The sequence below is a fragment of the Cervus canadensis genome, chromosome 10 (assembly GCF_019320065.1).
Source record: "Cervus canadensis isolate Bull #8, Minnesota chromosome 10, ASM1932006v1, whole genome shotgun sequence".
Classification (NCBI taxonomy): domain Eukaryota; kingdom Metazoa; phylum Chordata; class Mammalia; order Artiodactyla; family Cervidae; genus Cervus; species Cervus canadensis.
The window spans coordinates 61,653,271-61,679,137 of NC_057395.1; the positions used below are offsets into that span (position 1 = coordinate 61,653,271).

Here is a 25,867-nt window from a genome sequence, read left to right on the forward strand (position 1 = left end):
CAGTCCGGAGTGTGTCTTTGTCCCAAACTGTGAATCCTGCAGTCCGGAGTGTGTCTTTGTCCCAAATCATTTCACCCCCGGTAAGCTCAGGGACTAGACATCTGAGCCACATCTAGGTCACGTTCGAGCACATCTGAGTCAATCGAGGCCACGTCTAAGCGATGTCTAGGTGACATCAAAATACATGTGGACAAGGCCCAAGATTTTGACCACCTCCCTGAGCTTCAGGAATGAGAAAGCCAGTTGCTGCCTCCGCCTTCCATGTCAGTTTCTAGACCACCAATGTTAGGACAACCTCTCTGGTGGGGACACACGTTGAGTTGACCTTGGTGATGTGGCGGGTCGAGGGCTCACTGAACAGCCTGACTCTTGGAAGCAGGCTTCGAACTCTGATCTGGACCCCTCGATGGTTGTTTGACCCTGGGATGTGGCTCCCCTTCTCTGGGTCTCAGTTTCCTTCTCTATAAAATGTGGAGAATTGTAGTCCCTAACTTGGAAAGCTGTGGTGAGAATGAAATGAGAGAAAATGGTTCCTGGCACATGGGAAGTGCTCAAACAATGTCATCCATGGGTGATGTCATTGTCATTCTTGTTACCTGAGCTCCAGGATGTTGGGTCTTATCACTGAAGTCCCTTCCAGCTGAGACGGTGCGTGACTGCCATTGTCTCCCTGGCTTCCCTGATGTCAGTAGGTTGGGGACGGTCAATAAGTCCTCTGTTCTCCAGCCTTTGGGCCCATCCCAGCACACAGAGCTCATGGCCCATGGGGGCCTGGCAGGAAGGGGCAGGTGGGTGTTTCAGGAAAAGACACTACCCAACTTCACAGTAAAAACAGCTGTAAGGACACCTCAAAACATGGAAAGGCAGCCAGAAAGGAGTTTCTCCGACAGGACATGGCTAGGCCCACACAGGGTGCTAACACCGCGGTCAGAGAACACTCACTGGGCAATTCTGAGTGCCAGGCCCTGTGCTCTAGTTCCCCATGCACCCTTGACCCCCAGCCATGCTTTGTGGTCCACATCCTACACACCACATTCCATTATTTTTCTAAGTCATGTTAAATCTGGGATTTTGAGCCCCCATTCACAAGGGAGATGAGAAAGTCCATCTCCATCATGTCTGGGGTGGGGCTCTTCTGGTTCCCTAGGGTCCTACAAGGTTCAGTTGTGAGGTTTCTGTGGAGCCTGGAGGATGGGGCTGACCTCTGGTCTTTGGTAACATATGGTCTTGATGAACAGATGGCCACCCTGCCCTCAAGATCCTGTGTCAGAGGTGAGCAGCGTGGACCTCTGGCTACGCTGGGGCACTTGTCCAAAACAGCCATGGCCATGGCTCCCAGGTTCTGCACCCACGATCTCTTGGCTTCCCCAAGTTTGGTGGATAAGTAACCCTGCTATCTTACCCTGTGGGAGCAGGGAACCTCTCCACACTGGCTCCCACGGCACCCCAGAGGGACTGAGCCCCAGGTGTCCACGGGTCACTTGCTTGATACACACGTTTATGGGCTGTCTCCCTCCCTGCCTCACTTCCCCTTCTCCTACCAATGTCTCCCGGCACCACCTCCCAAATCGGCTACCCGCACTCAATCCTGGTCTCAAGCTCTGCTTCTGGGGAACCCAAACCAAGATGAGCATTTGCTCTGCAGGAGCAAGGATCTTACAGACCTTCACTCCCACAGCCTTCTCTACAGCCCATGGTGCTCCCACCTGACAGGTGAGGACACTGAGGCTCTGACGGCTCAGCCCGACTACCAAGCAGCCCCTAACCATTACACCATACTGCCTCCCTCTACTCTCTGCTCCCTCATCACTCTGCAGGGTCTCTGGCCCCCATGAAGAAGAGAGGCGGTCTTCTGTGCCAATCCCCTTCCAATTTTCACCCTGAAGCACAAGCAGCATCTGTACACCCCCAAGGCAGGAGCCCCAGATCCAAAGCTCCAAGATTTCAGCCCCTTCTTGGACTGGAGGAGGGAAAAGTCCTTGGCTTCCTTCTGAGCCTTAGCAGCAAACAACAAACACCAAGTGATGTCACAGTAACTCCTCCTGCCTCGAAGGAATCATTTCATTTGTCTTACAGATGAGAATTCAAGTGACCACAGAGTTGTTGAAATGGTGGGCACCCAAACCTCACCCACTTGCCCTAGCCTCCCACCTGAATCCACAGCAGGACAATGACCCAGTTTTCTTGTTCCTCAAAGTAACAGGACAACTAATAGCCTCTGTTCCCTTAAGAGTTACTCAGTTCCCAGCACAGGGCTAAACACTTCCTGTGGGTTAACATTCCCATTTTACAGATGAATAGACTGAGGTTCAGAACAAGAGTAAAGATATCTTTTACCTCTCTGTGTACAAGCTTTTCCCAGAGCTTCCCTTTCATGGAGGAGACACTCAGGAAATCTCCCATCTCTTAGCAGAGATTAGTCAATAAGGTAAACAGAATCCATGGCACTTCAGCCAAAATATTCCCTCCTATTCTACTTAGAGAAGCCAGATATTGGAAGGGAAGGAAGACCTTGTGCAGTCTCTGTATTTCTACCAACATCCTGCACCAGTTTGACACCTGCCCTGACTGCATCCCTGATGGTGAAAGGGAAAGGAATTATCCACAAGGAGAACCCTATGGAAAAATCTAAAACCCTCCTAGAGGTGAGTCCTGCCCACCATTGGGATGGCTGTACCGGCTGGGGGATACTGACGAGCTGGTTACACGTAATTACCATGTGGTACAAGTGCCCAAGAGAGAGGACCTTCACACAGCAGTGTGCTTGGCAGTAAGGACTGGAGGTCTTGGAGCTGCATACATAGTAACATTGAATTTCCCTTTCACCAGTTTCCTCTCTGAGCCTTGATTTCAAACCCCAGTTTTGTCACATACATGCTGTGTGACCTTAAGCAGATCACTTAGCCTCTCTGGGTCTGCATTTTCTCATCTGCAAAGTCAAAATTAAAATAAGCAACTTTGGGAACTTCCCTGGTGGTCCAATGATTAAGAATCCGCCTTCCAATGCAGAGGAAGTGGGTTCGATCCCTGGTTGAGGAACTAAGATCCCACATGCCACAGGGCAACTAAGTCCATGCACCACATCATCTGAGCCCATGCACTCCAGAGCCTCTGCTCTAGAACAAGAGAAGCCCACGAGTCTCAACGAACACTCAGCACAGCCAAAAATTAATTGATTAATTATTAATTAAGCAACTTTTGGGGAACCCTTCCTATGTGCCAGGCTCTGACATCCACATGAATTGCCCCACTGAATCTTCACAATACCCAAAAGACATAGCTAGCTTTATTATTCCCATTTTGCAGACATGAAAAGTGAGGCTCAGGAGGGAAAGTAACTGGCTCACACACAGCTACGAGTGACAGCGGAGATTTGAACCCAGACCTGTCTGGCTGCAGAGGCATGGCATGGGTGACGTATATGGGAAGGGCATGGGGAGCGGCCACGGATGGTCACTGGGCCCTTCCCAGGCCTGCCTCCACCCCTCACCTGCTCTCCTCCACACATACCCCAGCATCCGTCCTTGCTCCCTTGGGTTCTGTGACTGCTGCATCCTGCAATAGCAGCCTCCTTGGGCCCCTCCTGAGAGCTGGAGGCTCAGCTGGAGGCTCTGCCCCAGGCTCCACAGCTCCGAAGTGGCTCCTAAGGGAAAGGACCCACCCCCCAAATCACAGGGCCCCCACACACTTCCTCCCTGGGGTCTGCTGCCCCAGGACTAGAGTCTGCTGCTGGGACCACAGTGACTGGTCTACCAGTTTTAGTCAGAGGCCCCTAACAGTCTGGTGCCAAGAGGACCCCTCCCTCCACTGAAGGGCTCCGCTGAGCACAAACCCCGCCAGGAGGCTGGACTTCCTGCCATGCTCCTTTCCACCCGAATTTCAGAGCTCAGGTTATAAAAGTCTTGTCTTTCTGAGAAGCTGGTGACCGAGGCCAGGCAGAGATTCTGGACCGCCCTACTCTTGGAGAGGTAAGGACAGGGAGGCTAACTTGGGCATTTCTCAAATATTTCTTGAGCACCTACGATAATGTGGCGATGTGGTACAGAGATCCGTTTCCCAGTTTCTCAGCCAAACTGGGTTTGAATCCAGGGTCCACAGCTACCAACTCTGTGACTTGGATGAGCCACCTCCCCTCTGTTTTGCCGATTTCTATAAAATGCGCCTGCTTCAGTGATCCCAGACCATCATAGTAAGGATTCAACAATGCAACGAAGCTCATAAAGCTCTCGGCATGGAGTCTGCTACACAGAAGGGACTCAAGTAGAAGTCTCAGCCAGTATGATTCAAGACCGGTGTGATATGCAGAGGGCTGGTGAGAAGTACTAAGGGCAAGAAGGGAGGAGAGATGCGACGTGGGTGAACTGATTGGGAAAACTGCCTGACATGAGCACTGGCTAAACACTGGCTGGGTGAGGAATGGATGAGTTTCAAATCACCCCAGTAGCTGAATATAAATAGTTTATGCCATGAACACAAATTTCCCAGTCCAGACTTCACAGCTGCAAGCAAACAAGAAACTCTCTTTCTCTAGGACCCAATTTAATCACTGGTTTGAGTTCCTGCCATCAAGCAACAAAAATCTGGATGTTGCTGATTCAAGGCAGTGCCAGGATGCTCTCAGGCGCTCCAGAGCAGGCTCAGCCACTTTGGAGGCATCCTGTCCTTGCTCAGGGTCAGCATCTACCCTCTGGGTGGCTTCTTCTTGGGCACTGGGGTGGAGGTGTGATGGCTCTTTAATGGGTCCTGCTTACCCTGGCATGTGCCCTGGAGGGGTCTGCACCCAGCTGGTCTCTGCCTTGGAGTTCCAAAGGCTGCATCTCCTGGCAGCACAGCCTTGCCCACCTGGACAGCCCCTGCCACAGGCTCTTGGGTCCCAACTATACCCCCTTGGCTGCCTGGGCAGGGCTGAGGTTCAGCAGGCAGGAATCAGTACGAATGTACTGTTTGAAATATTGGCGTATCTCCCTACTAGTTGGTAAAAAGCCCTAACTTCAAGCCCCCCAAGTGCCTACCCTGGCTGCGGTGGTGCTTCTCCCAGGACCCCTACCCTATGTCCTCTCCTCAAAATTCAGAAACCTCCATGGTTAAATGGGAGTACTATCTCTCTTAATGTCTCACAATATCACATAGCCACATTAACAGCTATTGGGCACACTACTTGCTAAGTGCTTTGCACATATTACTGAGTGCATTCCCCACAACAATCCATGATTGTCTCCCATTTTATAGATGAGAAAACTGAGGCACAGAGAGGTCAAATAATCTGCTCAGGGTCACACGGTCAGGAAGTGGCAAAGTCCAGATTGGAAGCCAGCCCACTTGGGGGAAAGGACATTTCAGGCAGAAGGAATGGAAAGTACTGATGTGAGATGGTGGGAGATACAGATTGTGTTCAAGGATTGGTAGCTCTAGAGCGAGGGGGAGAAGTGAGGGAAGGGAAACTGGAGAGATGGCTCTAGAACAGGCAGAGCTGGGAGAAGCTGGGCAGTGGGTCCCCGCTGCGGACATGGAGATGGCCAGTGGGGTTCCCAGCCCTGTGTCCCCAGGTCCTGGGCAGGAGGATGCTGCTGTTCTGGGGGTCACTGCTCTGCTGGGGGCTGCTGCCCCAGGCCCAAGGTGAAGCCCAGCACTTAGTCTTCATGCGCATCAGCAAGGATCAGCTGGAAACAGGTAAATTTTAAGGGGTGGGTGGTGGGAGGCAGGAATTCCGGGAAGAGCAGGGGGGATAAGTGGCACCACCTCCCTGCTCAAGGCTTTTCCTCTGCTGGCCTCCCCACCAACCAGCAGCAGAATTTGCCTTCCTTCACCCAGAGTTGACCCTCGAATCCCCTGGTCTAACACTTGCTGTGGCTCCCTAGTGCCTTTAGGAGATCCTCCACATTCCTCATCCTGGTTTCCAAGGCCCCGTCTCTCCAGCCTCTTCCACCACTTGCCCTGACCAGCCCTAGAGACTTCCCAGCTTGTGCTGTTCTTTACCCTATTCTCAATCCCCCAACACAACAGATTCTGATTCATCCCTTAAGGCCAAGGTCTAACAGTCCCAATGTTGCCAGCAGAAGCAGGTTCCTTCCATTGGGTTCCCACAGCCCTTTGATGAAGCCTCGTCTATGGCCTTAACCAAGCATATGATACTTGTGATCCTGTCTGTCTCTCTCCCTAACTCTGCTGTGAGGTCCTTCTTACCCATTCACCTCCTACCCCATTCAGCATGATCCAAACTCACTGAACTTTCTGTTTCATACACCCACTAGGCTCACCACCACCTCAGGGCCTTTGCATGTGCTGTTGCCTCTGTCTACATTGCTCTCTGCCAATATCTTGCAATAGTGGATTTCTCCACTTCATTCAGGTCTCAGCTCAAATGCCTCCCCCTCAGAGAGGCTCTCCTTGACCATCATATCTAAAACAAACTTACCCCCATCATGCCCCAACTCAACTCCATTCTATTTTCAAAAATTGCTTTGCTTGCTTATCTAAGGGCTCAGTTGTCGTCTTTCGCTGCCCGCACCCCTAGAATGTAACCACCATGGGGGCACGAGCCACAGGGCTCCTGGTCCCTGAGCCCGGAAAAGAGTAAGCGCTTCGTAAGTACTTGTTGCTAAATGACTAAATCGCTGGCCCGGGGCAGGTGCTGGTGGGCATCTGTTGAATGACTGAATGAAGGGTGAGCCCTGCCCTGAGGAAGGCCTTGTCCTCAGACATTTCAGACCTGCTCTTTAAACACCGCGTCCTGGACCGTGTGACCAGGATCCCTGTGAGGGGGGCCGCAGGTGAAGGCCTTGCCATCTTGGACCACATGCCCTTCGTAAGAAAAAGCCTCTCCAAGAAGAGCAGTGGGCTTGACCTGCCGCTGGTCAGGGGTCTGTTCTCGGGACAGAGCCTCTTGCCGCTAGGGGAGCTGCTCCAGTTCGGGGGGTGAGTTCCTTCTAGCTTTTCTCCCTGCTCAGATTCAGTTCTCCTCTGTCAAGTGGAACACAGGGTGGGCGGTGGGAGCCCCAGTGTCTTTGGAGCTTTTCTCCAACCTGGAAAGCCCTCAGCAAGTGCATTTTTGTTGTCCCTAAATCTCTCAAAAGGAAGCTTCCCTGGTGACTCAGACGGTAAAGAATCCATTTGCAATGCAGGAGACCTGGGTTCAACTGCTGGGTTGGGAAGATTCCCTGGAGGAGGTCATGGCAACCCACTCTCATATTCTTGCCTGAAGAAGCCCCATGGACAGAGGAGCCTGTCTGGTGGCCTACAGTCCATGGGGTTGCAAAGAGTCAGACACAACTGAGTGACTAAGCACACAAACCTCTCAAAGCCACTTGAAATCCTCCGGGGAACAAGGCAGAATCTCAGTCAGGGATCTTAGCCGGGCAGCCCTCCAACCCTCCCCATTCAGCCTACACCTGGGTATTGCAAACTTGCACAGTGGTTTTTCTTTTTTAATAAATCTGGAGGGTTTTAATAAAAGTCCAGGTTTTCTGATTGTATTAGTTTCCTAGGACTGCTGTGACAAAGTCCAACAAACTGAGTTATTTAAACAACAGAAATTCAGGAGACTAGAAGTCTGAAATCAGGCATTTTCCATATCTCTCCCTTCGCTTCTGGAGGCTTGCTGGCAATCTTTCATTTTACTTGGCTTGTAGAATCATCACCCGATCTCTGCCTTTATCTTCACTTGGCAATCTCCCCGGGTGTGTGTCTATGTCTGTGTCCAAATTCCCGCTTTTGACAAGGACCCCAGTCACATTAGACAAGAGCCTCACCCTACTCCAGGATGACCTCCTCTTAACTCTATCTGCAACAACCCTATTTCTAAATCAGTTCACATTATAAGGTATTGGGGGTTAGGAACTCAATAATATATGAACTGGGCGGTGAGGGGGTAGGGACAGACACAGTTCAACCCATAATAGCAATTCTCTCTATAACCAAGATCTGGCCCAGCTGGCCTGATCTCCCCCCATGACAGTTATGGATGTGGGTCCTTAGTTCCTAAGTCAGTCCCGAGTCACAACTTCTGGTAAAATAAGTACCAGCATAAGTGAATGCTGCTTATGTAGGTTGGGGCATGGGTTCCTCCAAGGTCACCCTCAGTAATCACAGGTATGCCTCCAAATCCATCTCTCAGCGTGAGCAGGGAGAGCCAGAGAAGCCCTACAATGAGAGTCCAGAAGTTTTCTGATGAGGGTGAAATGGAATGAAAAGTCAGAGCACTAGGGAGGGTGGGGGTGCTTCCCAGAGAGGCCTGGAGGGGGTGCTGGGCCCATACCCACCCCAGTGAGTGGTAGGACTGGCCACCACTCACCCCTACCCATGCATTGGCACCACCTCTGCCCACCCAGCCTGGCACAGGCTTGGAAAGCCCATAGAAAAAAACACACAAGGTCCAAGTCAGAATTCAAAGCTCTTTGGAAGTTTCCACGCTGGAGGCAGGCATACAACCCTTGAAGAGTCTGACCCACCCAGGTCTTCCTCCAGCACTGGAATTTGTTGCTGCCCACTCCAGTAGGCATCAGATGAGTTACCAGCTTGTATCTAATATTTAAAAAGAATTCTGAGTTCCTCTTAGCTCAGAGAGATGCAGGGACCTGAGGCTATCGCGGGGAGCAGGAGGCTCATGTCCTCCCTCCTGGATGCTCAGCTGGGCAGGTGGTCCCTGGGCAGCAGTGGGATCACCAGCCATCTTGCTTTCTCTGACTCCTGCTTGCTCTTGTCTTTTTTTGCAGAATGCTTTTATTTGAATTCAGACCTGTTAGATGGGCATAGATAGCTCCTCTATTGTATTCTCATTTTGTGCAGGGTGACACTGACACCCAGAGAAAGGAAGGGACTTGCCCAAGTTTCCAAGGCTTAGAGGCTGCAAGGAGAGCCCAGTGTTCTATAGTTGGGCTAGAGGTCATGGTAGTGAAAAGTGAAAGTATTACTTGCTCAGTCATGTCCGACTCCTTGCCCATGTCCTCTGTGCATGGGATTCTCTGGGCAAGAATACTAGAGTGGGTTGCCATTCCCTTCTCCAGGGTATCTTCCCGACCCAGGGACAGAACCCGGGTCTCTTGCATTTCAGGCAATTCTTTACTATCTGAGCCACCAAGGAAGCCCTGAGGGTCATGGTAGGGATTGTCCCAAAGCTGCCCCTACCTTTCCTGGCGTCTGCCCGAATTCTAACCAATACAGATACACACACTTCACAGAGTCACAGGGGGCTTACCAGGCAACACAAAAACACCCCCATGCACACTGCTCACAGGTTGGTCATAGAAGATTCCGAAGGACCCGAGGTCACCTTGCAAGTCCTGAGTGACAGCCTGCTGCAGGTCACGTTGCGAAGCAAACTGTACCTCTCACTCCAGGGGTAGGTGTACATGGGTGGGTGGGTGCTTTCTCCCCACCTCTCTCAGTTCCAGGCAGCCGTGCAAGGCTAGCAAAAGCCTGCTGCCTGTGTCACCATAAGGGTCACAGTCATCCTTGAAACTTGGGCATGTTTCAAAGTCATTTTTTCTTTTTTTAAAAATATTTACTTATTTGGCTGCATTGGGTCTTAGTTCCCGCATGAGGGATCTTCATCGTGGTGCCCAGGCTTCTCTAGTTGTGGCTCAAGGACTCAGTAGTTGCAGCATGCAGTCTTAGTTGCCCCATGGCATGTGGGATCTTAGTTCGCTCACCAGGGATTGAACCCACATCCCCTGCATTGGAAGGCAGATTCTTAACCACTGGACCACCAGGGTATTCCCCAAAGTCATTTTTTCTGATGAAACTGTAGGACCGAGACCCACCTACACAGTGACTCACCCAGTGAATCTGCAGCAGAGGCTGAGATAAACCCTCTGACGTCCCTGTCAAGGGACATGTGTCATCTGGAATAAAAGGTGGATGCTTTCACAGGATGATCCGAGGAGGGTCTGGTTCAAGCTCACCCTGAGGCCCAGCACACTGGAACTCGGCTTGAGCAAGGCCATCTGTCCTCTGGGCTCATCCACAAAGAATTATGATCAAGTCTTCTGCGGCCCTTGCCTGTTGTGAGAGTTCACTGCCAGTCTGAGAGCTCAGACAGCGCACTAAGTGGTGGATGATATGCCATCCTGAGGTTGTAAACACAACAGACAACAGAGGGAGCAATACGGGCAGCCTTGGCACATCAAACAGGAAATCTCCTTACGTTGCCCTTAGGAACATCCAACCTCACCAATAAACAAAATTATTTTTGTAAAATATGGCATTTTTTGTTTAGCTTCCCTTTCTAATTGAAAAGTGAGCACCAAGAACTATTTATTTGATAGGGATGTGGCCAAAGAGAAATATATCTCTGTTTTACGAGAAACATATTGTCGCCCTTATAATGATGCACAGTAAAATTGCACATGACCCTCGGCCTGGTGGGGACTGTAGTAAACTGGAGCGCATGTGGCCCATGTCCCGCTCACATCAGCCACCCTGTGAGGACACTGGCCCAGAGCTGCCAGATCTTTTAGGTTTTTCCAAAGTTGGAACACCATGTTTTTAATGAGCCCTCCAGACAACGGCAGGGCCCCACCTGCCAGTGAGTTCTGGACTCTGTCTTGGGCTGTGACGGAGCCTGCCCAGACACGCTGTGCCTACAGGATCCTGCGGCTCAGAGTCATCAAGAACATCCGCATCGGGGCTCGGCTGGAGCAGACGGGGAACAAGACCCACGTGGCCTTTGAGGAGTGCCACACCCCACCAGGGTACCTGAGCATCCAGGTTCTGGAGCAGTGAGTACCCACCCCCTTCCTGTGCTCAGCCCTCCACTGAGACTCCAGGCGGGGGCTGCCTCTCCCCAGCCTAGGTTGCCAGGGATAGGGTCATCTCCAAGGCCACCAGCTGTACACACCATCCATCAGCATCTCCTGCCTACCCCCGTGTGGAGTGTTATGGTCAAAGTGTGCATCCATGCACGTTGAGTCTTGGCTCAGCTGTTTCCTAACACTGGGAGCCCTGGCCAAGCTATCTAACTTCCAGGAGCCTCAGTTTTCTCGCCAATAAACAGTATCACTCAGAGAACCCTGGCCGCCCAGGGTGGTTGTTGGGGAGAGATGAGCTATAACCTATGTGAGCTGCTGAGCACAGAACATGCCACATAAAGTGGCCACTGCCTGTGACTCTTTTTGAAAAACTATTTATGTATGTATTTTTGGCTGTGTCGAGCCTTCGTTGCAGTATGCAGGCTCTAGAGAGCATGGGCTTAGTTGTCCAGCGGCATGTGGGATCCTAGTTCCCTAATCAGGAATCAAACCCAGGTCCCATGCCTTGGAAAGTGGATTCTCAACCACTGGGCCTCCGAGGAAGTCCCCTACCTGTGATTCTTAGTAAACCTAACACAAAAGCCACCTCCTCCAGGAAACCTTCTATTGACTTCCACTGCCAGCTGTGATCTCAACCTCTTTGAAAATCCCAGAGAACTTTATCAGAGAGAGAAATAAAGCGACAGAGGCAGAGAGGAGGCTCACAAAGAAATAAAGTTGAGGAGGACAAAGTCTGGGAGAGAGAAAGCAAGAAGGCAAAAACGGGAGAAAACAGAAAAGGAAAGTGGAGAAAGAGGGGAGCGGTGAGAAGAGGAACGCCAAGCTGGGAAGGAAGCAGCCATCCTGAGCCTCCTTGTTACACAGACTCGCTGGGATTGCCTCCGCCCTGTCTGGACTACCCCCTCTGGCCTCAGTCTCCCCTTCCATGGTGTCTGAGACCCCGTCTGCTCTCCACGCCCCTAGGATAAACCCCCTCCTGGCAAACGAAGCTCTGCGGTTGGTGACAGATGTCCTGGACGAGGCATTGCCCTTCCTCCTGCAGAAGATAGTGAGTTTCTCATTGTCCCTGTCGCCTGAAAGAGGGGTATGACTTCTAGGTTGGCCCCTTGACCTCACACTAACCTCAACGATGACCCCCTCATGCCTTTGCTCCAGGTGTGCCCCACTGCCACAACCCTGCTCAACTCGCTGCTGGAAGACCTGTTACATATCACTCTGCGTTCGTAGCTCCTTGCCAAGGGGAAGTGGGGCTTATCTGCTGCCCCTCAACTGCATGCCAGGAACTCATCTAGGCTCTGGGAATATGGTGGGAAATAAAACAGACAAAGCTTTCACATGGGGAGCCTACTTCCTAGTGGATAGGGGAAAGAGGAATTATTATGCCTTATGAACTTGGTAACTCATTTCCCACTCTGAGCCTCAGTTTCCCAATCTGTAAAATGGGATTAACCACAAGCTCACAAAACGGACCACTGTGATAACATGTATAACCTGGCGCAGAGTTTTGGCTCAGTAAATGTTCATTGTTATAAGTCGCTCAGGCCATCCCACAATGAACATAAAGCTAAGCAGAGAAGGAAAAGGAATTTCTACTGCTTCGCAGCCTCCCCTTCCATCCTTCCCCCTTCCATCCATCCCCCAGGGTGGCTGGGGCCCAGCTTCCATTTCTTTGTTGCAGCCCCAGCCAGCTCGGGCCCAGAAGACTTCCAGTACTATGTCACCACCACAGAATTCACGGAAGAGGCCATCCTGATGAAAGTCCAGGTGAGCCAGCTCCTGGCCAGGGCAGACCCTCTAGGGACATCCACAGGTCCGGGGGAGGATGGGCATGGAGGAGAATGAGGTGAGGCTTCTCTGGATAGGAAGAAGACAAAGAGCAAGCAAAGAAAGTGGTGGGCAAAAGAGGAGGAAAGAGGGGAAGAGAGAAGAGCGGGCAGAAACGGCAGGCCCTGCGCTCCAGGGCTCACAGTGAGCCTGGGGAGTCCTGCTCAACCCTGGAGAGCAAGAGAGGCCACAGGGTTGTATGTCCCAAGAGCGAGAATTAGGATCCAACATAAGGGCAGGTGGGGCAGCCCGGGAGCAACGAGACAGTGTATAGTGCCCAGCTGGTAGGGACCCTCAGATGAGGAATCTGAGGCCAGGAGAAGGGACGAGGCTGACTGCCCCTTCCTCCATGGGATGGTAGCAGGCGGGTCAGGAGGACAGGAGAATTTGAGTGGATAGGAAAGAGGCGCTGTTAACAAAGTCACAGAGAAAGGAATGGAGTTACCTGAGCGATAAGCAAGGAAGCAAAGCTCATGGTTTCAAAACCAAGCTCCACCTCTTACCATGTATAGGATCTTGAGAAAGTCACTTCAGACCCCTGGGCCTCGTTTCCTTACCTATCAAATGGTTTCCATCTCCCGGTGCTACTGTGAGCTTGAAATGTGCCTGTAAGTGTCCAGCACTGTGTCTGGCACATCGTGAATCCTCTACGTATTAACTGGAACCAGTTTTTGGCCAGGGAGGTTGTTCTCACTGAAGTTCTCCTTCCCCCTTCATTTTTCTGAAGCTTGTGACCCCATGCGGCCCAGGCGAGAGTGTCCCAAGGCCTGACTATCTGACCCCCAAGCCCCTCCCAAAATTAGCCCAGGGCAGCCTGGCAGACCTGGTCTTTTCACTGGAAACCTACAATGACATCCTGTCCTGCCTGTACACCAGCAAGGAGATCCATGTGAACTCCCAGGACCCCATGGTGAGTGTTTGAAGAAGGGGAGTACATTACTTTATTGCTCTATTTTTCACATGAAGAAACTGAGGCCCAGATGACAGAAGTGCCTTTTTTTTTTTTTTAAGAAGTGCCTTTCTGGTGGGCCCAGGTAAGTCACTTTCTCTCTCTGGACCTCACCTTGAGAATTCCTATTCATCCTTCAGAACCCAGTATAGAAGTTCCCTCCTCTAGAAAGGCTTCTTTGAACACCCAGGCCCCTTTGTTTTTCCTCTCTTCATAACATTTATTCTGCAAATATGAATTGCAGGCCTACTGTGTGCCATGCTCTGTACACACAGGGTCTCTGCCTTTAAAGAGGTCAAAGTCTATTGGGGGAATAGAAACTAAACAAGAAAATAGTCAGATAAATAAAATAATGTATCTATTTATAATGAGCAGAGCAGTGGATAAGCAAGTGACCGGTGGAGGTGAGAGGGCTGCCCTGGACACTGAGGTCAGTAAAGACATCTCTGAGGAAGTGGCCTGAATGGTAGCAAAGAGGCACACACACACGCACAAGTCTATAAGAAGAGCAAGTTCCCAGGGTCTACAAGGGGGTCAAATGGAAAAATCCAGATCAAATACTGCTCAACAGCCCCCAGCATCTATCTCCCCATCACACTCTGAATAAAATCCAGCCTCCTCTCTGCAGCCCTGGAGCCTTGTGTGGTCTGGCCCCGCCCACCTCTCTAGCTCTGTCTTCTCACCCACTAGACTCCAGTCACACAGGCTGGACCGGTGCTCACCTCAGGGCCTTTGCACACACTCTCTCCCTACCTGGAACAATCTTCCCTCCACTGCTGTTCTCAGTGCAAATGTCATCACCTCAGAGAGCCACTCCCCGGCCACCACATCTAAATAGCTAGAGTAAGTTTTTTCTCTCTCCACCCTGCCTCTCTCTCTTTCTATTCTCTTCTCTTCAAAATATAGATCAAACTGTGTATATGTGTATGAGTAAAGTTATATGTGCAGAGTCATATATATATATATATATATACACATATGTAATACATACACATAAACACACATGTGTATATTTGTGTGTTCATTTCCTTAGCTTTGCCTGTTCACTGTCTCCCTCATTCTGAGGTTGGGGACTGTGATCAGTAAACTCTGTGAATACTCTGTATACTCTGTACACAGGGAGTGCTCAGTAAACATTGAAATACAGAATCCCAAGATCCATATCTGGAAGAAATCTAGTGTTATTGCTCCATTTTTTACATGAGGAAACCAAGGACCAGACAGGGAAAGTGACCTTCCCAAGTCACCCAGCAGGTAGGATCAGGGCTAGAGCCAAGACTCCTGCTTCCCCACACTGTTCCCTCCTTTTCACACAGGTGACACCTCTAAGTCTAGATATGAACCCTGTGAACCCATGTCCACAGACATTTTTACACCACTGGGTGAGGGTACATATGCAAGGGTGATCTTTGCAGCTTCCCTTGTTACAGGGTGAAAAATAAAGTTAAACTAGGAATCCATCAATAAGGAATTGGTAAAAAAAAAAAAAAAAGTCATGTTATGGTCGTATACAGTGGAATACTAGGCAGCTATTTAAAAGAATGGGGTTGTTCTATAGGGACTGATGTTGAGAGGAATAAACAAGGCGCAGGACCATGTGGTTACAATGTTCCCATCTATTCATTCTTCTGTGTGTGTAGAAAACAGTCTGTCAGGATATACTCCAAAATATCAACAGTGGTTACCCTTGAGAATAGGATTTAGGGGAAAAGGGTTCAGATGGACTTTTAATTTACTGTATACATTTTATAGTGTTTGCTCTGGTGATTTATGATTTTCAAAAATCAATAGAGCACAGATAGTTAATACAAATATGATAAAGCAAGTGCAGGAAAGTGTTAATAGAAGAACCTAGGTACTAAGTATACACATGTTCTCTATAAAATTCTTTCAACTTTGCTGCATGTGTGAACATTTTCACATGGTACTTCCCTGGTGGTCCAGTGGCTGGGAGTCCAAGCTCCCAATGCAAGGGGCCCAGGTTTGATACCTTGTCAGGGAACTAAATCCTTTATGCTGCAACTAAGAGTTTGCATACTGTAACTAAAGATCCTGTGTGCCACAACTAAAACCTGGTATAGCCAAATAAATAATTATTATTATTTTTTAAAAGAAAGAAAATTTTCACAATAAAATATTGGCCGGGGACTGGGGGGAATCATTGAAACAATAATGTCAACCTTTCCAGGTAAATCATGGTGAGAAGCCAAATGAATGGCTCCTCCTATGCTGAGACTGAGTGGTGTGTCAGTGGTACCTTCAGCTGGGGACAATTACATCTCACTGAACCCTGCTGACACCCCTCCCACCCCATGAACTTGCTCAGAAAGGATCTGCAGGATTCTAAAGGCCAACGCATATCTTGCCCTTTTTCCAGGCTGCCAACCTCATCCAGCTATTGTCACTGAGTGCACTGGAGCCTGAGCCCAAGGTGGGTGTGTTGCCTGCTTCTCCCCCAGCACCTCGGGCAGGATCTCAGGAAAGATTCTAGATCAGAGGACAGGATTGGGCCACACAGGCACGTTGCATTTGGCCAGACTTTCCTCCTGTGGACTCTGGAAATCACTGTACCTTCTTCACAAGTGATTAAAAGGGACAGTTCACTTAGCTCATTGTCCCACCCAGGTGACGTGGCCATGAGGCTGTCATTATTCAGTGCTGAATAAAACCCCAAGCCTGCTGAGGCATACCCAAGCACATGGCAGATAGCAGTGAGCAGAGACTACCCAAGCACATGGCAGATAGCAGTGAGCAGAGACTACCCAGGCACATGGCAGATAGCAGTGAGCAGAGACTACCCAGGCACATGGCAGATAGCAGTGAGCAGAGACTACCCAGGCACATGGCAGATAGCAGTGAGCAGAGACTACCCAAGCACATGGCAGATAGCAGTGAGCAGAGACTACCCAGGCACATGGCAGATAGCAGTGAGCAGAGACTACCCAGGCACATGGCAGATAGCAGTGAGCAGAGACTACCCAAGCACATGGCAGATAGCAGTGAGCAGAGACTACCCAAGCACATGGCAGATAGCAGTGAGCAGAGACTACCCAAGCACATGGCAGATAGCAGCAAGCAGAGACTGTGTGCCAGACCGCTCCACCTCCATCAACATAATCCTCGAAAAGCCTGCCCTCTCACCACCTTTGACACTTGTGCAAACAGGCTGAGCAGAGTGACTTCACTTGCCCACACTCACATTGCTCAGTAAGAGGCAGAACCAGGATTTGTTCTGGTCCCAGACTCCAAGATCCATGCTCAGCATGCGCTCTCCAAAGGCTCCGAGAGCAGGGAACCTGATGAACACAGAATAATGACAATAACCACAGTAGACAGGGCTTCCTTGGTGGCTCAGATGGTCAAGCATCTTCCTGCCATGCATGAGACCTGGGTTCGATCCCTGGGTCAGGAAGATATCCTGGAGAAGGGAATGGCAACCCACTCCAGTATTCTTGCCTGGAGAATCCCATGGACAGAGAAGTGCATGGGATCACAAACAGTCGGACACGACTGAGCAACTAACACACACACACACACACACACACACACACACACACTAGATAACAATATGCTACTAGGAGCAAAGTTCCTTTCTAGGCACTTTACATTAATTTACTCACTTAATCACCACAACAACCTGCTGAGGTAGGTATGATTATTATCTCCATTTTATTGGGTTGGCCAAAAAGTTTCTTCATTCCAAAAACTGTTATGGAAAAACCCAAATGAGATTTTTGGCCAACCCAATGCAAGCATGAAAGTTGAGGCACAGAGAAATTAAGAGAGTTGTCTCAGGCCACACAGTTTAGAAGCAGCAGAACTAAACTCTGACTCCAAAATCTATACTCTTATTTGCTTTGCATGCCCAGAAAAAGGGGGATGTCATTTCATGTCAGAGGAGCTCAGGGAGGGTAAGTGACCTTCCCAAGGTCACACAGCAAGTTGCTAGAAAACTAGAGTGAAAACTCAGACACCTTGACTCCTAAGATGGCCTTCCCAGCTGGGGGCTAAGGAACACCGTCTTCTGTCCCAGCCGGCACCTTCTCTGCTTTCACCTTATTTAGACTTCTGATCAGTCCAGAGGGAACGTGGGACTGACCATCAGCCTCCCTGAGCCTCCCATCGTCCACCTTGATGGCCACACAGCCTCCGTCATCCAGCCGGGCTCCCTGCTGCTGCTGGGGTCCAGCAACACCTCCCCCGTCTCGGTTTCTTGGGTGAGTAAGCCTCTAAGTTCTTTGTTCCTCAAGGAGCTTGGGGCCACTTGAGGGCCCCTCCAGGGCCAGCTGACTGAGGCAGTGTGACAGAGGGCAGTGGCAAACCTCGCCGCCATGACATCTGCTAACATTCCATAGCCGTGCCTGTTGTGAGAAAATTAAAATACTTTCACACCTGCTCCCGTAAGTCCAGCCCCCGTGCTCCCCAGAGATTTCTTCAGCAACTAAAAGGTTTTGCCTCTGATACCCTCTTGACTCTCTCTTCTGGACATGGCTGCATTGAAACCCTTGTCCACAAAACCAGGAGAAAACTCAGAGAGACAGAGTTCATGAAGGGCTAAATGTGATTGTATTCTCTGCTCCGTGAGAGAGAGAGAGGTGACCCAAGCTAGAGAGGAGTGGACCCTGGGAGGAATTCTGGGGAAAGACAGCTTCATTGAAGTTTCAACCCTCTATCCCAAGCCCCACTGGGGTTCCTACTTCCCACTCCACAGACCTTGAAATTGGGAAGGCGCTGTGTGACACGTCTTAGCAACTAAACAACTGTGGGGCAGAAAGGTCGCTCCACTATAGGTGAGTTTAGGAGCATCTGCTGTGTGTAACTGGATCCTGGGAACTTAGCTGGCATGATTCTCTGGACCAGAGATCAGTCATATCTGGCTGGCAGTAAAAATTCTAGTTTCTGGTTTAGGAGGTAACCGTATAAATTATGGAGACCCAGGGACAACCCCCTCAAAACCAAGGGGTCCTCTGGCTTCCAGCAAGTGATTCCACCACCAAATGACTCACTGCAAAAAGCTTTCCCTCCACTGAGCTGAGCTTCCGCCTCCCCTCGTATCCAGCCCTGGCCTCCAGGAGCACCCAGCACCCACCCCCCCCCACCCCCCCGCCGGCCCTAGTGCTCTCTCCTGTGGCAACACCCACACATTTGTGGTCTGAACTCACAGGAGCCAGCAGCTGGGGCTGGGGAGAGGATGGGGTGAGGGGGGCTGGCCCTGGACAATGTAGGGTGGGGGTGCAGGAAATCCCTCCGTCTGGAATGTGAATTCCTCTCCTGTTCTGACCTAATCTCCACTCCTCATAGAAACTCCTTTCAAAGGCTGTGTTTTCCTCAAAAAATCAGGAATTAAAACTTCAGTTCACTCCAAACAGGTAAATATTTTTAGTTTGGGATGTTCAGGAAAAAAAATGAGAGGGTTGACAGAGAGTGTGGTTTCAGGGTGCAAGTCTCCCAGCTCACTGTCAGCTGAATGGAGCCATTGAGAGGAGGAGGGAAGGAAAGGGGCAGGGGGAGGTGTGTTGTGACTTGAAGTCACTGAACATTGCACCCTTCTCCCACCCCAAGCAACTGCCATGACCTAAAAGGATGATCTCTTTTCCAGTAGCATTACAGTCATTCTGGGCCCTTACCCCGCTGGCCTTGCAGAGCAGGTGAGTCTCTTCCCTTACCCTTGGCTTCTCATGATTCTGAAGGACCCACGCACAGGCCTGAAAGAAGGCCCTGAGCCTCTGATGTGGGAGTGGGAAGCCTCACTCGCTTTCTGGGTGATCTTATCCTGCCCACAGGGGTGGGGAGAACCCTCAGAATGTCAGCTTGTCTGTTTCATTCTTTAATCCACTTAACAAGTTGGTCTCTGTGAAGCTCTGGTCCTGGGGTTTTCTCTGGCTCAACCGGTTTGCTGGACTGCCCTGCAGAGAAACAAAGAATCTTACTGTGACCTGGGGTGAGGCGACCCTTTGTCAGGGCCCCCAATGTTCCCCAGCCCCTTCACGAATCTGGTAGTCTGGCTCCAATGCCCTTTAATAGTGGAGTTCCCAGAACTACTCCTGGTCTCCTGTGGGCACCTGGACACTGGAGTCCCCCCATTCCCATGGTCGGAATCTGCCAAGCCAGCAGAAGTGACCTTCCTGTTCCTCTTTCATTTCTTGTAGAAAGAACGTCTGGAGGCCTTTCTCTTCGAGCTTCTGAACTGGAGGGTCCTGCCCCATCACAACAGTGAGCACCACTGTGTTTCTACTCAGGCCCGCATACCACGCGGCTGGGAGCCACATCAGCCATGCCTGCAGCCCCACGCAGACAGCTGGCTTCTGCCTTGTCCCCTGGGCTCACTTGAGAATTGCAGAGCCCCTGAAGTCTGGGGGTGGCAGATGGGGGGGTGGGAGAGGGGCCACCTGTGCCCTCCAGTTCTTTGCTCAGGCCACTAGTGGTAACAAGAGCTCAGAGTGGGGCGAGGAAGGGCTTCATAGGGAGGTAGGGGTAACATGACGGAAAGTAAGAAAAAGAGAGGCCCTCAGAGGTGGTGGAGCCCACAGCTCAGAGTTCCTACACCTGCAGGGGCCAGGTAGGTAACACACCCAAAGGAAGCAGCCCAGATCTGGCCTATGGAGAACACGTCCTACGTTTAGTGGGCAGCTAGCACTCAGCTGGGGCTTCCCAGGTGGCTCAATGGTAAAAGAACCCACCTGCCGATGCAGGAGACAGAAGAGACTTGGGTTCAATCCCTGGATCAGGAAGATCTTCTGGAGGAGGACATGACAACCCACTCCAATATTCTTGCCTGGAGAATTACATGGACAGAGGAGCCTGGCGGGCTATAGTTCAGGGGGTCCCAGAGTCAGACACGACTGAGCAACTAAGCACGCATGAGCACTCAGCTCAAATGAGAGCAGGGAAGATATTTTTCACCTTTGCGAGACACCAGAAAGCTGAACTTTTTGAGACATCGCCTCCATCTTAGATAACAGCAACAAAATCAAACTTTCCCAAGACACCCTTGTCTTAGTTTGGGTTTCCTGGGAAGCAGACCCTGAGGTAACAGAGTGCAGGCAGCAGGAAGTGGTCCCAGGAAGATGGAGGGGTGAGGGAAGTGAGTCTTTCAGAAATGCAGAGCGCAATCAGGCTCTTCTGCCCCGTGGCACTCACAGCTTCCCTCTCCTTCCACCTCCCCTGATGCGGTCTGTCTACCCATCACTGTCTACCCAACACCTGCTGCCCATCACCCGTCTACCCACGTGATTATTTAGCCATTGCCTATGACCCAGCCAGAGGGTGAGCTGCCGGAGGGCAGGGACCCCTGGTTTTGTTTTTTGTGTTCCTACACCTTGTCCAGGCCTCCCACCCAGGAGGCCCTCAGGAAAGACTAATACAAGTAGGATAAACAGTTCAGACCTCACTCACCTCTGAGAAATCACCTGGCTCAGCCTCCTCCTCTTTCAGAGAGACCCAGAGATGTCCCCCGTGGAATTACCCAAGGTCACTCTGCAAGTCTGCAGATCTGAGCCCAGAACCCTGGCTCCTTGTTTCCCTGACATGAGCTTTCCTCTGTGCTCCAGCTCCAGGACTCGAGTTAGGACTGCAGAGTGAAGCCAGAGAAGCAGAGAGCGGCTCAAATGCTGAGCAGGCAGAAGGATTTACCATCTGTTCTGTGGCCCATGGTAGACAGGGAAGGTTCTGGGCATGAAGTGAGCCAATTCATTTTCAAGAAGGGGAACCAACTGGAGGTTGGAGGATGGTAGTTACAGACAGTCCAACAAGGCAGCCAGAGTCCAAGTGGGCAAGTGTTAGTTGTGTCTGACTCTTTGCGACCCCATGGACTGTAGCCTGCCAGACTCCTCTGTCCATGGAATTCTCCAGGCAAGAATACTGGAGTGGGTTGCCATGCCCTTCTCCAGGGGGTCTTCCTGACCCAGGGATCGAACCCAGGTCTCCTGCATTACAGGCAGTTTCTTTACCATCTAAGCCACCAGGGAAGCCCCCAGGTGGGCAAGGATGCAACTTTATCTGGGAGAGCAGAGAGGAGGACACACCCAGCCCCACAGACACCTGCCCACAGCACACTGAGCTTCCCCGCCCTCCCCTCCTGCAGACCTGCTCAGAGAACAAGGCCTCCTGCTGCCCAACATCAAGGGCATCTCCTTTGACCAGGTGCGAATGGAGCCCTCCAAGGTAAATGCTGGGAAAAGGAGCTTCCCGGGGCCCACGTGGGAGGTCAGAGCTACAGGGGCCGTGGGGTCCCACAGGGGCTTGTCCCCATCCCACGGATGGGGACGCTGAGGCTCCGGCAGAGGAGGTGCTCCCTTGACCTTGCTCATCTCACTGTCTGCTCACAGCCAAACTGGGTGGGCTGCCCCATTTACAGATGAGGAAGCTGAGGCTCTGGGAGTGGGAGGCTTCATGAATCCCTCCAGGAGCCATACCCCTGGCTCTCCGAGAGCTTCTAGGCCTTACACAGGTGATCTTCACAATTAGCTCCATGAGGCTGATGCTATTACTTTTCCCATTTTACAAAAGAAAGGTAGAGAAACTTGCCCAGGGCAGCAGGGCCAAGATTCCAACTGGGATTCATCTGACTTCAAAGCCTGTACCCTTAGCCTGGAACACCCACCATGCTAGAATTGGGTATCCTGACCCCCAAAAACAGGGCTGCTGCCTCTTGCACATACTATCTGAATGCCAGGAAGGGAAGATGGAGGTGATTCCATCAGCATTTGCCAGCTCTGAATCTTCCCCCAGAGTCGCCTCGCCCCTTCGGCCCTCTGATTTTCCCTCTGTGCGTGAACCTGAGAAAAGGCTGATAGGAAAGGACAGAGCTTAGAAATGCCCTTCATTTCTTTGTTCCTGCCTTTAAAAGACCCCCACTCTTTTTTTTTTTTAATTTATTTATTTATTTTTTCAGTGGGTTTTGTCATACATTGACATGAATCAGTAATAGATTTACACGTATTCCCCATCCCGATCCCCCCTCCCACCTCCCTCTCCACCCGATTCCTCTGGGTCTTCCCAGTGCACCAGGTTCGAGCACTTGTCTCATGCATCCCACCTGGGCTGGTGATCTGTTTCACCATAGATAGTATACATGCTGTTCTTTTGAAATATCCCACCCTCACATTCTCCCACAAAGTTCAAAAGTCTGTTCTGTATTTCTGTGTCTCTTTTTCTGTTTTGCATATAGGGTTATCGTTATCACCTTTCTAAATTCCATATATATGTTTTAGTATGCTGTAATGTTCTTTATCTTTCTGGCTTACTTCACTCTGTATAATGGGCTCCAGCTTCATCCATCTCATTAGGACTGGTTCAAATGAATTCTTTTTAACGGCTGAGTAATATTCCATGGTGTATATGTACCACAGCTTCCTTATCCATTCATCTGCTGATGGGCATCTAGGTTGCTTCCATGTCCTGGCTATTATAAACAGTGCTGCGATGAACATTGGGGTGCACGTGTCTCTTTCAGATCTGGTTTCCTCAGTGTGTATGCCCAGAAGTGGGATTGCTGGGTCATATGGCAGTTCTATTTCCAGTTTTTTAAGAAATCTCCACACTGTTCTCCATAGCGGCTGTACTAGTTTGCATTCCCACCAACAGTGTAAGAGGGTTCCCTTTTCTCCACACCCTCTCCAGCATTTATTGCTTGTAGACTTTTTGGATAGCAGCCATTCTGACTGGCGTGTAATGGTACCTCATTGTGGTTTTGATTTGCATTTCTCTGATAATGAGTGATGTTGAGCATCTTTTCATGTGTTTGTTAGCCATCTGTATGTCTTCTTTGGAGAAATGTAAAAGACCCCCACTCTTAAACAGCAGTACAGGAAGGGATGTTTGGTGCAGGGTAGAGAGAGAATCACAGAACTTCCTGGTTCTGAGGCTGTACAACCTCAGGCAAGCCACTAGCAGTCTCTCAGCCTGTTGTCTCTGCGTAATGGAGAGAAAGATAGTTCTCCCCCTGGGCCAGAAGTGATGGTTCCCCTCACAAACACAAACAACCGATAAGGCCAACATTTGACAGAATGTGACCCACCACCCCAGACATACAGTTCGAGGTTCAGGACCCCCAGTTATGCCAAATCCTGGACCCAGCACTCCTAGTTCTCAGTCCTGACATTCAGGAAACACTAGAAATCTGCTTTCAAGGACCAGAAGTTACTGAGCAGAAGGAGGCAGCGGGGACAGCAGCAATTCCTATCACAAAACCCCAGCTCCTCGCCTGGGCTGCTTCCCACCCCTAACCTCAGACTCTGCCCTAGATTCAACCCAGGATGGCCCTAGTTGGGAAGGGTCGGCTCCAGGTGACTCTAGCAGGTCAGGGCTGGAAGGGCTACTAGAGGTAACATAGGGGCCCACCTGCTCAGAAATGATGCCACAGATCCTGGCTGTTGGTGCCAGTACCTGGGAGAATAATCAGGGCATAGCCCCTGCAGCTACTATATAACCAGACCTATAGAGGCAGGGAGAGAAGGAAATGGCAACCCACTCCAGTACTCTTGCTTGGAGAATTCCATGGACAGAGAAGCCTGGTGGGCTGCAGTCCGTGGGGTTGCACAGAGCCAGACACGACTGAAGCGACTTAGCAGCAGCAGCAGCAGCATAGAGGCAGGGGGACTTCCTAGTGGCTTAGTGGTGAAAAATCTGCCTGCCAATGCAGGAGATGCGGGTTTGATCCCTGGGTCAGGAAGATCCCTTGGAGAAGGAAATAGCAGCCCACTCCAGTATTTTTGCCTAGAAAATCCCATGGACAGAGGAGCTTGGAGGGGCTATATTCCATGGAGTTGCAAACAGTTGGACACGACTTAGCAACTAAACAACCGTAACAACAACCAAGAGGCAAGGGGAGAAAGTGTGGGTAGGCTCAGTGGCTCACTCGTTAATTCACTTCTAGACTGTCCCACACTGTCAAGTTGATGACATATTGTACAGCTCTAGAATGCACCACCTATACTATAGTGTACAAGAATGACACCACCTAGAGTTGGACAGTGCAAAACCTCTACATCCTTCCATGGCTGCCCTCATCACTCACTCATTAATTCAGTCAATAAATGTGACTGACTGCTCTGTGCCTGGCCCTGTGCTGAGTGATGCTGAGATACAAATGAGTTAGACTCAGGGCCTAAACCTTCCAGGAGCTCCCATTCTTTTCCCACCTTGGGAAAAGGGTGCAGAAATGGATGGATTCCAGCAACATGGTCAGGTCTGGCAGAGGTTTAAGCATTGTGGTTGCAAACAAGTGAAAGGCTCCAATCCACCTCAGGGTGACCCAAGCAAGACAAACCCCATTGCTACAAAAATATGAGAGTCACCTTGATACACAGGCTCTCAGGACAAACCCCAAAGACTGGTCTGCCCCTTCACTCACAAACATTCCCAAGAACCTCCTCCCCCTCCACTCTATCCCCCTGTCCAGTTGGTTCCTGACTGTGCCCTCTGGCCACCAGGGGAAGGCATGTTCTCAGGGCACACAGTCCCTCTCAGGAGTAGCAGGAGCAGCTTCGGGGAGAGCTGGCTTTGTGCATGGTGTGGACTGAAGGGACTCATCTCCCTCCTTCTATCCACAGGACTACCTGCTGCTGACCGTTCCGAAGGAATAACCAGTTCTTACTGAGAGCCAGTCCCTCCCCTCAGCCACAAGTGCTCCAGGCCCTTGAGAGTCCAAGAATGGCTACAGTCACAATGGAAAATCACAGTTGCAGTAAAGATGATTCTTGCTTGAGGACTCTAGTTCTGAATTTGTTAAGGGGTTCTGGGAAGTGGCCAGGCTGTTCTGAAATGTTTCAATGAAGGGGTTGTCTCCCTGGCCATTCCTGTTTTCCCTTAGCCCCTCAGAGGGGTATTCTGAATTCTGTATTCAGTGTCTTAGATGGTGGAAGTGCCTCAGAAAATGGAAAAGGGACTTGAACTCCGAAAGCCTAGCCCCTGAGAGGACGGGGTATGGACAGGATGGGAGGAACATGTGCACACAGGAACGCTCCCCTGCTCAAGAGGGAGGAAGAAAAGGAAGCAGGAACAAGAGTCCCTAAGAAGAGAGGGACCACAGGAGTCAGAAGTTTGGGAGGCCCTGAGCAGAAAGGGAAGCAGGCAGACCCTCAAGCAGGTGAGTGCCTGTGAGACGGCCACACCTTAGAGCTCCCCTGGCCCCAAAGGCGTGGTGAGCAGCAGAGTGATTTTCATGTGACCAAGAGCAGGGCCTTTGAGGGAGAGGGCCAGAAGCGTCCCCCCCACCAACCTGCCAGCCCCATGTAGCCCAGGCAGAGCAAAGCAGTGAGCAGAGAAAAGCCAGGTACCAGAGGGCTTTGCAGTCTGAACTGTAAACAGCACCATGGTTGCCAAGGATGGAGGGATGGCCAAGCAGAGG

The 25,867-nt window shown here is 50.8% G+C and overlaps 2 protein-coding genes across 2 annotated transcripts in view; one reads left to right on the forward strand and one right to left on the reverse strand.

Moving 5' to 3' along the window:
• Positions 1–5,561: 5,561 nt before the first annotated feature.
• LOC122447837 lies at positions 5,562–25,103 on the forward strand. Its single transcript, XM_043478482.1, has 15 exons — positions 5,562–5,670; positions 6,699–6,915; positions 9,233–9,337; positions 10,584–10,715; positions 11,709–11,793; positions 11,901–11,964; positions 12,424–12,509; positions 13,297–13,479; positions 15,896–15,949; positions 17,583–17,735; positions 18,820–18,887; positions 19,121–19,166; positions 19,668–19,731; positions 21,602–21,681; positions 25,071–25,103. Exons 1-15 carry the CDS (start codon positions 5,562–5,564, stop codon positions 25,101–25,103), a joined length of 1,479 nt encoding a protein of 492 aa, XP_043334417.1.
• The window catches only part of CDK5RAP1 (CDK5 regulatory subunit associated protein 1), an 85,859-nt gene continuing 78,956 nt past the window's right edge, over positions 18,965–25,867 (reverse strand). Inside the window, exon 16 of the mRNA XM_043478477.1 lies at positions 18,965–19,424. Within this exon, the coding sequence (XP_043334412.1) occupies positions 19,317–19,424 (108 nt within the window). The 3' untranslated portion in view covers positions 18,965–19,316. The remainder of the gene's footprint in view (positions 19,425–25,867) is intronic.